Source organism: Oncorhynchus kisutch, unplaced genomic scaffold (genome assembly GCF_002021735.2).
Source record: "Oncorhynchus kisutch isolate 150728-3 unplaced genomic scaffold, Okis_V2 Okis06b-Okis10b_hom, whole genome shotgun sequence".
Taxonomy (NCBI): Eukaryota; Metazoa; Chordata; class Actinopteri; order Salmoniformes; family Salmonidae; genus Oncorhynchus; species Oncorhynchus kisutch.
Window position 1 is genome coordinate 4090723 of NW_022261983.1, and position 16294 is coordinate 4107016.

Sequence of the window (16294 nt, forward strand, 5' to 3'; positions counted from 1 at the left end):
ACATTTCTGCAGCTTTGAAGGTCCCCAAGAACACAGTGAGTTCCATCATTCTTAAATGGAAGAAGTTTGGAACCACCAAGACTCTTCCTAGAGCTGTCCGCCCAGACAAACTGAGCAATCGAGGGAGAAGGGCATTCGTCAGGAAGGTGACCAAGAACCTGATGGTCACTCTGACAGAGCTCCATAGTTCCTCTGTGGAGATGGGAGAACCTTCTCTGCAGCACTCCACCAATCATGCCTTTATGGTAGAGTGGCCAGACGGAAGCCACTCTTCAGTATACATGACAGCCTGCTTGGAGTTTGCCAAAAGCACCTAAAGGACTCTCAGACCATTAGAAACAACATTCTCTGGCTGATGAAACCAAGATTGAACTCTTTGGCCTGCCAAGCATCACATCTGGAGGAAACCTGGCACCATCCCTACAGTGAAGCATGGTGGTGGAAGCATCTTGCTGTGCGGATGTTTTTCAGCGGCGGGGACTGTGAGACTAGTCAGGATCGAGGCAAAAATGTCTAAAAACCTGTTTTTGCTTTGTCATTATGGGGTATTGTGTGTGGGGGAAAAACTCTTTAATACATTTTAGAATAAGGTTGTAACATAACAAAATGTGTGAAAAGTCAAGGGGTCTGAATACTTTCTGAATGCACATGTTGTGTTTTACTCTGTACTGTAGAGTTTTATAGATTGCCAGTTGGTGTGAATGTTTAACGTTATAGACAGCCTCAAGAATCTGGGACACGTGTCTGTCTATAGGAAATGTTTAGAACAGTAACAAACGTCAAGCCATACTAGGTTTCTATTTTCTCTCTCTCTCTCTCTCTCTCTCTCTCTCTCTCTCTCTCTCTCTCTCTCTCTCTCTCTCTCACTCTCTCTCTCTCTCTCTCTCTCTCTCTCTCTCTCTCTCTCTCTCTCCATGGGAAACGTATGTTTACATTGCCAAAGCAAGTGAAATAGATAAACAAAAAGTGAAATAAACAATAACAAATGTACAGTAAACATTACACTTACAAAAGAATAAAGACATTTCAAATGTCATATTATGTATATGTACAGTGTTGTAATGATGTGCAAATAGTTAAAGTACGAAAGGGAAAATAAACATAAACATAAATATTTTTCTCTCTCTCTGTCTCGCTCTCAGTCTCTCTTTCTCTCGCTCTCCGTCTCTCTCTCTTTCTGATCACACCTCACACACAACGCTGTGTATGTACTCTGGACTCCACTCGTTGGTTACCGTGGTGCTACAGAGCTCTGTTTACATGACAACCCATATTAATCAGGTCTACAGTACCTGTCTGAGGCTGCTGCTGCAGAGAGGGGGAGGGAGAATGGAGGGGAGGAAGAGGAAGAGGAAGACATAGGTGTGCCAGTTCTCTACCACAATGTAAACACATGGTTCCCATGCCAATAAAGCCATTTGAATTTAATTGAAAAAGAGAGAGAGAGAGAGCAAGATATATATACATAAAAGAGAGAGAGGAAATCCCAAACATGGTTTTGATAGGAAAATAATAGGGGTGAGAGTTCATCCTGTAGTGAGCTTGTGAGTCGTAGCCCAGCATTACTATGACTAATGGCATCAGCAGCTTTTAGAAACAGAACCAGACCAGTCTACTCCCTACAGTACAGAATAGAACCAGACCAGTCTACTCCCTACAGTACAGAATAGAATCAGACCAGTCTACTCCCTACAGTACAGAATAGAACCAGACCAGTCTACTCCATACAGTACAGAATAGAACCAGACCAGTCTACTCCCTACAGTACAGAATAGAATCAGACCAGTCTACTCCCTACAGTACAGAATAGAACCAGACCAGTCTACTCCCTACAGTACAGAATAGAACCAGACCAGTCTACTCCCTACAGTACAGAATAGAACCAGACCAGTCTACTCCCTACAGTACAGAATAGAACCAGACCAGTCTACTCCCTACAGTACAGAATAGAACCAGACCAGTCTACTCCATACAGTACAGAATAGAACCAGACCAGTCTACTCCCTACAGTACAGAATAGAACCAGACCAGTCTACTCCCTACAGTACAGAATAGGAACTTTAGTAAAATAGGCCAATTGGGCACTATAGAATGTGCAGGACCTGACTCAGCCAGCCACGCCCTGTGGGTTTAACATGGAACATTCACTCACACAAACAGGCACGCAAGCACACACACACACACATATACATACAAGCAGCTGTGGTCACAGCTGTCCTTAAGCAAATGCATAGCAAGAGGTTAGGGCTTACAAAGGAAACTTTAATCACAAACACCTGTTGGAAAGAGGTGCCCTCATACAGTGTACAGTCACACAAAGCCTTGGTAGTGGGTACTGGGTGCATGGTATTATGGTGTGTGTGTGTGTGTGTGTGTGTGTGTGTGTGTGTGTGTGTGTGTGTGTGTGTGTGTGTGTGTGTGTGTGTGTGTGTGTGTGTGTGTGTGTGTGTGTGTGTGTGTGTGTGTGTGTGTGTGTGTGTGTGTGTGTGTGTCTAGTTAGCCCTCACACATGGGGATGGAATGACTCAATAAATAGACAGAGCAGCTGTCCTCCATCAGGAATAGATCTTTCTTTTTCTTTCTTTCTGTATCTCCTCCTTTCGTCATCCTCCATCTCTCTCTCTCTTCAATAATACTAACTTTATCATGTTAACAAACTAGCATTATAATCACAAACCCCAATCACAGCAGCTACACAGCCATGTCTCCATCGTAACCCAGGCAAAACACCAGACACAGAGTACAAGGAAGTATCTCTGACCAGTTTCATCCAATAACACAAGCCGAAATCTGCCTAGGCAGAGATACTGTAGAATAGACAGATACTCAGCTACAGACCAGTGTGTCAGTCTGTCCCCTTTAAAAACACCACAGACCCCAGAGTTGCCCCTACTACCGCTCTGAGCTTCTCTTATTACACACGATCCATCATCATTGAAAGAAATGGGCAAAAGCCAGTGTAATGGAAAACAACAGTTTTACCACAGTTCCTCCACAGAGGAGAGTGCCTGAAACTCAACACCACCACCTTGTGGTGATCCACTTTTGGATTCCGTCCAGTCCAACCCAAACAGCATTAATGTTATATTTAAGCAGCAAAGAGCATATTCCAAGAAGTTATGCACTGCAACAACAGACTTCATATTGTTGTGTGTTCTGTATGGATACTGTAGTAAGATGATACAGCAGCCTGTTTCTCTCTATTGAGAGGGAAGCGACTGGGAGAGGTTAAGGGAGAGCTTTTTTAAATTAAAGTTTTTACATATTTTTATTTATTTAACTAGGAAAGTCAGTTAAGAACACATTCTTATTTACAATGACAGTGTGGAACAGTGTGTTAACTGCCTTGTTCAGGGGAAGAACAACACATTTTTACCTCGTCAACTTGGGGATTTGATCTAGAAACCTTTCAGTTACTGGCCCAACACTCTAACCACTAGGCTACCTGCCACCCCAAGGTTAAGGGATGGCTGGGAGCTGTTCACTAGAGGTTAGGGGATGGCTGGAGGCTGTTCACTAGAGGTTAGGGGATGGCTGGAGGCTGTTCAGATGAGGTTAAGGGATGGCTGGGAGCTATTCACTAGAGGTTAGGGGATGGCTGGAGGCTGTTCACTAGTGGTTAGGGGATGGCTGGAGTCTGTTCAGTAGAGATTAAGGGATGGCTGGGAGCTATTCACTAGAGGTTAGGGGATGGCTGGAGGCTGTTCAGATGAGGTTAAGGGATGGCTGGGAGCTATTCACTAGAGGTTAGGGGATGGCTGGAGGCTGTTCAGTAGAGGTTAGAGGATGGCTGGAGGCTGTTCAGTAGAGGTTAAGGGGTGGCTGGAGGCTGTTCAGTAGAGGTTAAGGGATGGCTGGAGGCTGTTCAGTAGAGGTTAGGGGATGGCTGGAGGCTGTTCAGTAGAGGTTAGGGGATGGCTGGAGGCTGTTCAGTAGAGGTTAAGGGATAGCTGGAGGCTGTTCAGTAGAGTTTAGGGGATGGCTAGAGGTTGTTCAGTAGAGGTTAGGGGATGGCTGGTGGCTGTTCAGTAGAGGTTAGGGGATGGCTGGAGGCTGTTCAGTAGAGGTTAATGGGTGGCTGGAGGCTGTTCAGTAGAGGTTAAGGGATGGCTGGAGGCTGTTCAGTAGAGGTTAGGGGATGGCTGGAGGCTGTTCAGTAGAGGTTAGGGGATGGCTGGAGGCTGTTCAGTAGAGGTTAAGGGATAGCTGGAGGCTGTTCAGTAGAGTTTAGGGGATGGCTAGAGGTTGTTCAGTAGAGGTTAGGGGATGGCTGGTGGCTGTTCAGTAGAGGTTAGGGGATGGCTGGAGGCTGTTCAGTAGAGGTTAGGGGATGGCTAGAGGTTGTTCAGTAGAGGTTAGGGGATGGCTGGAGGCTGTTTAGTAGAGGTTAAGGGATAGCTGGAGGCTGTTCAGTAGAGGTTAGGGGATGGCTGGAGGCTGTTCAGTAGAGATTAGGGGATGGCTTCACTATGTTAGTCGTGTGTCTTAGAAAGGTCTCAGTCAGGTCACTGTGTGAGTGTCACAGTTATTAACTGTTCATCAGCTGTTATCATCGTGCTGAATACAGCATCTGCTGTACATGTCCCTCTATAGTGACAGTTATCAGTTGTTATCATCATGCTGAATACAGCATCTGCTGTACATGTCCATCTATAGTGACAGTTATCAGCTGTTATCATCGTGCTGAATACAGCATCTGCTGTACATGTCCCTCTATAGTGACAGTTATCAGTTGTTATCATCATGCTGTTATCATTCCACTTTTTTTTACCTTTATTTAATTAGGCAAGTCAGTTAAGAACAAATTCTTACTTTCAATGACGGCCTAGGAACAGTGGGTTAACTGCCTGTTCAGGGGCAGAACTTGCAACCTTTCGGTTACTAGTCCAACGCTCTAACCACTAAGCTACCCTGCCGCCCCGCTATAGTGACAGTTATCAGCTGTTTAAGACTAAGTATGTGTTTTTCTCCTAGAAAAATGATAAATCACTCCTACAAACAAAGGAAGCGAACTTTAAAGTGTGTCATATTCCACTGTATTCAGGCCGGGCAACAAGTACATTTACACAGAGGTTTGATAAGATACTATCATTCAGCATAGTATACAGTCATTTGAGATTGAAGGTGCATGGTTGTGATCCCTGATGTGTGCGGTCAAAACACAGTGTGACCAGTCAGTGGATGGTCAGATATCGTGTACACATACACATGATCACACGCACACATGCATGAACACACACAAACACACACACACTCCTGCAGAAGCCATTACAGCTCCCTGAAGGAAGCACCTGGAAACGGGGGCCTCGTTGGTGATCTCACCCTGGTCCAGGCTTCATCCCAAATGGCACCGTATTCCCTATATAGTGCACTACTTTTGACCAGGGCCCATAGGGCACTATATAGGGAATAGGGTACCATTTGGGACGCAGACCCAGACTTTAAACAGTAGGTGCTACAGGACAAGGAAGGGCACTTGTGTTGTCTGCCCCCCATTCTCTGTTTTCTACTCCAGTATTTAGAGTTTTTACATCTGTTGTAAAGGTTTTTACAATACTCCACAAACACTCATAAAAGCACCATTAAGGGACGGTGTTTCTCCACTGATGATTTTAACATACACGTACACACACATCCACATACACGCATTCACAGACAAACTGAAGCCTAATGCGTTCTCTATGGACACTGATGACAGATGCACTTTATGAGGAAAATCACATCAACTTCAGGAACTAGAACAAAGTGAGAATAGTGTGGAAAAACCATCCCCCTGCCAATAGAGAGTATCTCTACCCACACTGACGGTCGGTCGCCACCGGAGCCACGGGGGACAGAAGTAGTACTGTTCAAACATCACTTTTCCTGTTTTCACACCACAGACGAACATGAGAGGAGGACTACGGACCTACAGATGGAAATTAGCTTCATAGCTAGCTTTAACACATTTACGTTGATCTGAACACTGAAATGTTGATTCGTGTGCACTGTCCCTGTCAAGATAATTCAATGAAACAATAGATAACTGAGTAAGTAAGTCACCCAGAGAAAGAGAAAGAATCAAGGAGCCGCACAGCTCTGTCCCACTGTCCTGGCTGTCACCCAGATTAGATGACTCTGTGCCGGTCAGTCTCACACACGAAACCCTAGCTACTGGAACTCATTGACCAGACAGCCAGAGAGAAAGAGAGAGACAGAAAGACAAAGAGACAGACACATGGCAAAGGACAGGTCCTAAAACCCTCTACGCTGTATCTGCAAACTGCAGCGAAGCTAATGCTTTAAAACCAGAAAATACAGAGGGGAAAAGACCCAGACTCTGGGTGTTTCAATAGATAGTTCAATGAAGAGCTGAAATGTACTATTCCCCTGTGAGGAGAGTCCAGTTTGGCTGAGTTCCTGTGTCATACCTGAGAATTTGTCCCCCTCCATATCCAGATCACTCCCTCCAAAGCCTCATGAAGTGTCTGCTTTCTTCCTCTCTCCTTCTGGACTTCCCCTTTCTCTCCCCCCCTTGCTAGCTCGCTCGCGCCCTCTCTTCCTCTCTTTTCCTCTCCCCAGTCTTTCCCTCCCTCCCTCCCTTTCTCTCCCTCTTTCTCTCTCTCTCTCTCTCTCTCTCCACTGTTAGATTTTTCAGTTTGTTCTGCTAATGAATGCGTCCAGAATTACGCCATGCCCATGTGCTGATCATATGGAGCTCTTGTTATTCTTTCTTTTCATTCCCACCCTCCATTCCCTCTCCTCTTCTCTCTCCCTGTCTCACTCTCTCTCTCCCTGTCTCACTCTCTCTCTCTCTATTTCTCTGTTTCTTTCTTTCCTCCCTTCTTTCTCTGCCTTGCCATAAGACTGTAGCAGCATTGTCTCAGAAACCCTGAAGGACCATGTGATGTGAGCTCCTTAGATTTAGTTTAAAATAACCCTCTCCTCTCCATGGCCCCAATAACCAACTGTCTGATAGACCCGTCTGTACAGCAACAGAGACCATAGAGTCTTGGCATGTCTATCTATGCAGAGATAGGATTTGGGTTTTATAAACTGGGTGGTTCGAGCCCTGAATGCTGATTGGCTGACAGCCGTGGTATATTAGACCGTATACCACAGGTATGACAAAACATTTATTTTTTCTGCTCTAATTAAGTTGGTTACCAGTTCATAATAGCAATAAGGCACCTCGGGTGTGGTATATGGCCAATATACCACGGCTAAGGTTTGTATCCAGGCACTCCGTGTTGCGTTGTGCGTAATAGCAGCTTTTGGCCTTGCTATATTGGCCATATACAGTGTAGCAAAAAAGTATTTAGTCAGCCACCAATTGTGCAAGTTCTCCCACTTAAAAAGATGAGAGAGGCCTGTAATTTTCATCATAGGTACACTTCAACTATGACAGAAAATGACATTGTAGGATTTTTATTGAATTTATTTGCAAATTATGGTGGAAAATAAGTATTTGGTCAATAACAAAAGTTTATCTCAATACTTTGTTATATACCCTTTGTTGGCAATGACAGAGGTCAAACGTTTTCTGTAAGTCTTCACAAGGTTTTCACACACTGTTGCTGGTATTTTGGCCCATTCCTCCATGCAGATCTCCTCTAGAGCAGTGATGTTTTGGGGCTGTTGCTGGGCAACACAGACTTTCAACTCCCTCCAAAGATTTTCTAATACTTTTTTGCCCCACTGTACCACACCCCCTCAGGTATTATTGCTTAAGTATGCTGTATCACTATTATACAATGGAACAACTATATAAAACAGAAGCGGGGGAAGTCTCTCCCTCCCTCCCTCCCTCCCTCCCTCCCTCCCTCCCTCCCTCCCTCCCTCCCTCCCTCCCTCCCTCCCTCCCTCCCTCCCTCCCTCCCTCCCTCCCTCCCTCCCTCCCTCCCTCCCTCCCTCTCCCTCCCTCCCTCCCCCCCTCCCCCCCCCCCCTCCCTCTCTTTCTCTCTCTCTGTAAAAGGTGCTTGACATCCATCCACCTCTTTGTTCAGGAAACACAGGTGAACCCTAACCTTTGGCACGTCCATCACACTTGCCTGGGGGTCATTTGGCGTGTGGGTGTGTGTGAGAGGGAGAGATCAAACACAACCAGGCGTTAAAAAAAAGCAACCCTCACCTTCCTAAAGCAACCAGGAGTGTGTGTGTGGTGTGCAGTCAGGGTCACTTCAGCCAAGGCTGTCTAAAGCATTGCGCAACAGGAGAGGACAGTGGACCAGAGTTTGTGTCTAAGTGCCTATCAAAACACAATAGTAATCTGAATCACAGATCAACTAGCAGCTTCACAATGAATGGCTGATATAGTTACTGAACTACATGATCTAGATCATAGGCTGTCCCAAATTGCACCTTGTTTCCTATGTACTAGTGCCCTACTTTTGACCAGGGCCCATAGGTAAAAAGGTGCCATTTGGGACACAGGCTCAGTGAACATAATGGAGTGAGCCATGCTAGTAACACAGTGTGACTGCTTCCTCCCCTATAGAGATCAGTCTCATGACTACTAACTGAACACAATCACCCAGAGGGCATGGCAATGGACAATACAGCCACTGTCAGAGACACTATTCAAACACTACAGATAGACTTCTACCAGTCCTGTGTGTGTGTGCATTGGTGTGTTTTTACTATCCTTGTGGGGACCAGAAGACCTCAAAAGGTTAAACAAGGACATTTTGCCGCTTCCCTCAAGGAAAAAGCTATTTTAGGCTTAGGGGTTAGGTTTAGGGTTAGGGTTACAATTAGGGTTAGTGTGAGCACCTGTACATTAATAATAATGTGAATCCTTGTGTGTGTGTGTGTGTGTGTGTGTGTGTGTGTGTGTGTGTGTGTGTGTGTGTGTGTGTGTGTGTGTGTGTGTGTGTGTGTGTGTGTGTGTGTGTGTGTGTGTGTGTGTGTGTGTGTGTGTGTGTGTGTGTTCTTAAGGTTACAGTAAAACAGCACTCTCCTCCTAAGGCCCATCTACCTCCTGTCTGCTCATAACTCCACCCCACCAGGAGAGGCTTTGTGTGGGACATCTCAACCCACCCAGCCCCCTCCCTCACATCCGGGCACACACCCCCTGCCAGCCTCCATAGTCTCCCCCACCCCACCCTGCTCCCATGCTCTGACACACATGCCCTGCAGAGACAGCATCAGGGGGGTGTGCTGACAGGATGGGTCTCATTCACACCCCTAAGCACTTCCCATAACCCAGTCTGCCTGTCTACCTGTTAGCTCTGCCTGTCTGTCAGTCTGCCTGTCTACCTGTTAGCTCTGCCTGTCTGTCAGTCTGCCTGTCACGCACGCACACCTGAGAACTCAAACACACGCAAGCACGCACACACATAAACACACACACATACACACATACACTGCTAATAATAAAAATTCCTGTGTATATCCCTATAACCCTGTCTGTCAGTGTGTGTATCCTAGCCTGTCTGTTAGCCTACATAGTACAGTATCTGGCTGCCTCATTGCCTGTCAGATTCCTGTGGCTTGAGTGCACATCCTGCAAGGACATGTGCTCATACACAGGCTGTGTGTGTCCCTTTGTGTGTCTCTGAATTGCTGATGCTGCAGAAGGAGTTTGTTCTTCCCACTGAGAGGAGGAGGCCTCAGTGGTGAGCCACAGCCACAGCCTGCAACCTCATGCTAGCGCTTGGCAGTTACCCACACACGTGCACACACACACACACATTAACACACACACATGAACTCATACACAAACACACGCACAAACACCCACCTACGCACGCACATGCACACACAGTAGTAGTAGTAAATAGTGAGTGCTCATTTCGATCATTATCTCAATCTATCTCACTGTCATACCCATGCTCTTTCAATCTTTCCCACTGAAACCTATCAGCATTCAGGGCTCGAACCACCCAGTTTATATTGTATGTGATGTAAACCGAGAGGTCTACTTTCTTGGGGATCTGAATAGTGACTGGTTTTCATCAAGCTGTCCGCTCAAGAGGAAGCTTCTCAATGTAACCAGTGCCTGTAATCTGGTTCAGGTTATTAATCAACCTACCAGGGTGTTTACAAATACTACAGGAACAAGATCATCCACATGTATCAATCACATTTGAACTAATACTGTAGAACTTTGTACTAAAGCTGTATCCGTACCCATTGGATGCAGTGATCACAATATAGTGGCTATATCCAGGAAATCCAAAGTTCCAAAAACTGGGCCTAAAATATTATATAAGAGATCATACAACAGATTTAGCTGTGACTCTTATGTGGATGTTAAAAATATTTGTTGGTCTGATGTCTTTAATAAGGAGCATCCAGATGCTGCACTTCATGAATTTATGAAATTGCTTCTTCTAGTTATTGATAAACATGCACCTGTTAAAAAACTGACTGTTAGAACTGTTAAGGCTCCATGGATTGATGAGGAATTCAAAACTGTATGGTTGAAAGAGATGAGGCTAAAGGAGTGGCTAATAAGTCTGACTTCACATCTGACTGGCTGACTTACTGCAAATCGAGAAATGATGTGACTAAACACAGCAAAAAGAAAAAGAAACTGTATTATGAAGCCAGGATCAATGATATAAAGAAACTTTAAATGAAATTATGGGCAGAAAGACAAATTCAACTCCATCTTTCATTGAATCAGATGGCTTATTCATCACAAAACCATTTAATATTGCCACATATGTTTATGATTACTTCATTGTCATAGTGGGCAAACTTAGGCAGGAAATGCCAACAACGAACAGTGAGCCATCGTATTCATGCATAAAAAAAACAAATAATGAAAGAAAAGCATTGCAAGTTTGAAATTGTAAAGTTAGTGTGGGGGAGGTGGACAAATGATTGTTATCGATCAATAATGACCAACCTCCTGGCATTGACAACTTAGATGGAAAGCTACTGAGCTATCTGTCATATCTTTAATCTGAGCCCAGAGGAGAGTCTTTGTCCTCAGGCCTGGAGGGAAGACAAAGTCATTCAGCTACCCAAGAGTGGTAAAGCGGCCTTTAAATGGTTCTAACAGCAGACCTATCAGGTTTCTGCCAGCTCTTAGCAAACTGTTAGAAAAAAATGGTGTTTGACCAAATACAATGCTTTTCTCTGTAAACAAACTAACAACAGACTTTCAGCATACTTATAGAGAGGGGCACTCAACATGTACTCCACTGACACAAATGACTGATGATTGGTTGAAATAAATTGATAATAAGAAGATTGTGGGAGCTGTACTGTTAGATTTCAGTGCAGCCTTCGATATTACTGACCATAACCTGTTGTTGAAAAAGCGTTATGTCTTTTCAACCTCTGCCATATTGTGGATTCAGAGCTATCTAATAGAACTCAAAGGGTTTTCTTCAATGGAAGTTTCTCTAATATCAAACATGTAATATGTGGTGTACCGCAGGGCAGCTCTCTAGGCCCTCTACTCTTTTCTATTTTTACCAATGACCTGCCACTGGCATTAAACAAAGCATGCGTGTCCATGTATGCTGATGATTCAACCATATACTCATCAGCAACCACAGCTAATTAAGTCACTGAAACTCTTAACAAAGAATTGCAGTCTGTTTTGGAATGGGTGGCCAGTAATAAACTGGTCCTGAACATCTCTAAAACTAAGAGCACTGTATTTAGTACAAATGATTCCCTAAGTTCTAGACCTCGGCTGAATCTGGTAATGAAGGGTGTGACTGTTGAACAAGTTGAGGAGAGTAAATTACTTGGCAGTTCCTTAGATTGTAAACTGTCATGATCAAAACATATAGATTCAATGGTTGTAAAGCTGGGGAGAGGTCTGTCTGTAATAAAGAGATGCTGTGATTTTTTGACACCACACTCCAAAAAGAAAGTCCTGCAGGCTCTAGTTTTGTCTTATCTTGATTATTGTCCAGACATGTGGTCAAGTGCTGCAAGGAGAGACCTAGTTAAACTGCAGCTGGACCAGAACAGAGCAGCATGTCTTGCTCTTCATTGTAATCAGAGGGCTGATATAAATACTATGCATGCCAGTCTCTCTTGGCTAAGAGTTGAAGACTGACTGCATCACTTATTTTTTAAAGAAACATTAATGTGTTGAAAATCCCGAATTGTTTGCAAAGTCAATTTATACACAACTCTGACACACACACTTACGCCACCAGAAATGCCACCAGTGGTCTTTTCACAGTCCCCATATCCAGAATAAATTCAATAAAATGTACATTATTGTATCCAGAGCCATTATTGCATGGAACTCTGTTCCATCTCATATTACTCAAAAAACAGATAAAGCAACATCGCCTCTGTGTATGTATTGATATGTAGGCTATGTGTGCTTCAAAACCATTTCTTGGTGTAGTTCTGTTCTTGTCTATTAATGTTCTGTATTATGTAATGTTCCATGGTTTGTGTGGACCCCAGGAAGAGTAGCTGCTGCTTTTGCAACAGCTAATGGGGATCCTAATAAATGACCAAATATCTAAATCTCTCTCCATCTCACCCTCACTGTGTCTGTCTTAATCATCCCTCTCTCCTCTCTCAAGGGGAATATGTGTGATTCATTCCTACCTGCTTACTGTAACATATCGGTCCATCTGTGCTACAGTACCTGTTTCGTGGCTCACTTCTCAGAAACCCTGATAAAGTCTGCTTGCTGACGAAATACAGTTTGTTACTTTCACTAAATCCAGTGAAAAGTGTGAAGGGCAGTATACAGTGCCTTGTCAACCCGCACTTCACCAATTCAGCTGTGCATTTTGCTCAGCTCACAACATGAACTCAGTAGCATTAATCAAAGTCCTTGAGTTGAGGCCAACAGATGTATGTAAGTAATAATGTGTGTGCCTGGTGGATTCCTCAGATAGAAACAGTATGACTTACTGGGACTGGTGATGGAAGAAGAACCTTCTCTGTCTGTCCTCCTCAGTCTCCCACTGGTGGACCTGGCAATACCTGTCACCCAGAGGAAGATAGAGAGAGAGGAGGGAGGGAGGGAGATCAATAAAGGTCATTCATTCTATGTTGCATAATACCATTATAACATAACACTACATATGCCTGCAAGTTAACAACACTAAAACCCACACGGCTGATAACCTGACAACAGAGAACCCAGTGACAGCCATCACAGATCCTAGGTGACACTGAGCAGCTCTGGAATCACTGGGATGCCTTCTGGCGTTCCACTATGGCTTTCCATACAATGCTGACCGGGAGAGACCTATTCTATTCTAGATCGATACAGGGTGTGTTCTGTTCTGTACTGATCATTCCTTATTCCAGTCCAGGAGAGTTGAGGTGTGTGTGTGTGTGTGTGTGTGTGTGTGTGTGTGTGTGTGTGTGTGTGTGTGTGTGTGTGTGTGTGTGTGTGTGTGTGTGTGTGTGTGTGTGTGTGTGTGTGTGTGTGTGTGTGTGTGTGTGTGTGTGGACTGTAAAGTAGGTCCTGTGTAGACTGTTGGTCTCTTTGTAGAATGAGAGGTCATCAGAGGTCACAGAGTTCAAAGGTCAACTTGGTCAACCAAGTTGGTAGAGGAGACGAGTGACAGGAGACGAGAGGGAGAGGGTGCTGAAATTGTTGTGGGCCAGATTTAAACCAATGCTGGAGTGGTATACAGTATGTCTTCCAGGGGCAGCAGCTTAGACTGCTAGACCACCCTAGGCAACAGTAAGTATCTATGTCTAAAGAGCTGGTGATGATGTGATGATGGCCACGGAATCATTGTTTGATCTGATTTATAGCTTGGTGATTCAGAGGGGTCACACATGCCACAGGGGCAACCATCATAAGAGATCAGGGATTTAACCCAGTCAGTACTATTCAGATGAAATGACTCCAACTTGTGGTTACTGAGTCAACTGACCCATCCTGTTCTGACTCCTCCTTTAATTGAGACACTTCCTTTCTCAGTTCTGTCCTGTATGACATCGTTCACCATCATGACCAAGAGATGTGGATTCCTCTCTGAAGTGTCACCAGTGTCTTTAGAGCCACATAGACAGCTGAGGGACAGGAAGGAAGACTAAAGGAGTTCTGACTGTATGTTACTGAATACTGTGGGAGGAAGACTAAAGGAGTTCTGACTGTATGTTACTGAATACTGTGGGAGGAAGTCTAAAGGGGTTCTGACTGCATGTTACTGAATACTGTGGGAGGAAGACTAAAGGAGTTCTGACTGTATGTTACTGAATACTGTGGGAGGAAGACTAAAGGAGTTCTGACTGTATGTTACTGAATACTGTGGGAGGAAGACTAAAGGAGTTCTGACTGTATGTTACTGAATACTGTGGGAGGAAGTCTAAAGGGGTTCTGACTGTATGTTACTGAATACTGTGGGAGGAAGTCTAAAGGTGTTCTGACTGTATGTTACTGAATACTGTGGGAGGAAGACTAAAGGAGTTCTGACTGTAGGTTACTGAATACTGTGGGAGGAGGTCTAAAGGGGTTCTGACTGTATGTTACTGAATACTGTGGGAGGAGGTCTAAAGGGGTTCTGACTGTATGTTACTGAATACTGTGGGAGGCGGTCTAAAGGGGTTCTGACTGTATGTTACTGAATACTGTGGGAGGAAGACTAAAGGAGTTCTGACTGTAGGTTACTGAATACTGTGGGAGGAAGACTAAAGGAGTTCTGACTGTATGTTACTGAATACTGTGGGAGGAAGTCTAAAGGAGTTCTGACTGTATGTTACTGAATACTGTGGGAGGAAGTCTAAAGGGGTTCTGACTGTATGTTACTGAATACTGTGGGAGGAAGTCTAAAGGGGTTCTGACTGTATGTTACTGAATACTGTGGGAGGAAGACTAAAGGAGTTCTGACTGTATGTTACTGAATACTGTGGGAGGAAGACTAAAGGAGTTCTGACTGTATGTTACTGAATACTGTGGGAGGAAGACTAAAGGAGTTCTGACTGTATGCTACTGAATACTGTGGGAGGAAGTCTAAAGGAGTTCTGACTGTAGGTTACTGAATACTGTGGGAGGAAGACTAAAGGAGTTCTGACTGTAGGTTACTGAATACTGTGGGAGGAAGACTAAAGGAGTTCTGACTGTATGTTACTGAATACTGTGGGAGGAAGTCTAAAGGAGTTCTGACTGTAGGTTACTGAATACTGTGGGAGGAAGTCTAAAGGAGTTCTGACTGTAGGTTACTGAATACTGTGGGAGGAAGACTAAAGGAGTTCTGACTGTAGGTTACTGAATACTGTGGGAGGAGGTCTAAAGGAGTTCTGACTGTATGTTACTGAATACTGTGGGAGGAAGACTAAAGGAGTTCTGACTGTAGGTTACTGAATACTGTGGGAGGAAGTCTAAAGGGGTTCTGACTGTATGTTACTGAATACTGTGGGAGGAAGTCTAAAGGGGCTCTGACTGTATGTTACTGAATACTGTGGGAGGGGGTCTAAAGGGGTTCTGACTGTAGGTTACTGAATACTGTGGGAGGAAGTCTAAAGGAGTTCTGACTGTATGTTACTGAATACTGTGGGAGGAAGTCTAAAGGAGTTCTGACTGTAGGTTACTGAATACTGTGGGAGGAAGTCTAAAGGAGTTCTGACTGTAGGTTACTGAATACTGTGGGAGGAAGACTAAAGGAGTTCTGACTGTAGGTTACTGAATACTGTGGGAGGAGGTCTAAAGGAGTTCTGACTGTATGTTACTGAATACTGTGGGAGGAAGTCTAAAGGGGTTCTGACTGTATGTTACTGAATACTGTGGGAGGAAGTCTAAAGGGGCTCTGACTGTATGTTACTGAATACTGTGGGAGGAGGTCTAAAGGGGCTCTGACTGTATGTTACTGAATACTGTGGGAGGAGGAGCCTGTGAGATAAACAAGATCCCACAACACACAGTGAGGAAATGGCTGCCTAAATATGATCCCCAATCAGAGACAACGATAAACAGCTGCCTCTGATTGGGAACCATACCAGGCCAACATAAAACAACCTAGATTACCCACCCTCGTCACACCCCGACCTAACCAACATAAAGAATAAAAAGGCTCTCTATGGTCAGGGCGTGACAGTGTGTGTGTGTGTGTGTGTGTGTGTGTGTGTGTGTGTGTGTGTGTGTGTGTGTGTGTGTGTGTGTGTGTGTGTGTGTGTGTGTGTGTGTGTGTGTGTGTGTGTGTGTGTGTGTGTGTGTGTGCGTGCGTGTACATGTGGGAGTTATAGGATAAAGGACACCATACAGACAACAGCACCAACGACACATGCGTCACATGTGAGCTCATCCCTCTCCCTGTTACATACAGTACCTATAACCCATTAAAGCACAGGCCTCTCTCACACAGGCCTCTCTCTCACACACACATTTGGACATCGTAGGCATACTTGACAAGATGACACGCGCATG

General features: G+C 44.6%; 1 protein-coding gene across 3 annotated transcripts in view; it reads right to left on the reverse strand.

Moving 5' to 3' along the window:
• LOC109876487 (septin-9) overlaps positions 1-16294 on the reverse strand; it is a 139962-nt gene that overhangs the window by 105045 nt on the left and 18623 nt on the right. For 2 of the 3 annotated variants that reach the window (XM_031813675.1, XM_031813676.1), the window contains one exon: positions 12826-12897. In XM_031813675.1, the coding sequence (XP_031669535.1) occupies positions 12826-12897 (72 nt within the window). Of the gene's footprint in view, positions 1-6410; positions 6544-12825; positions 12898-16294 lie in introns of those variants that run through there. The other variant, XM_031813679.1, reaches the window with a different exon arrangement.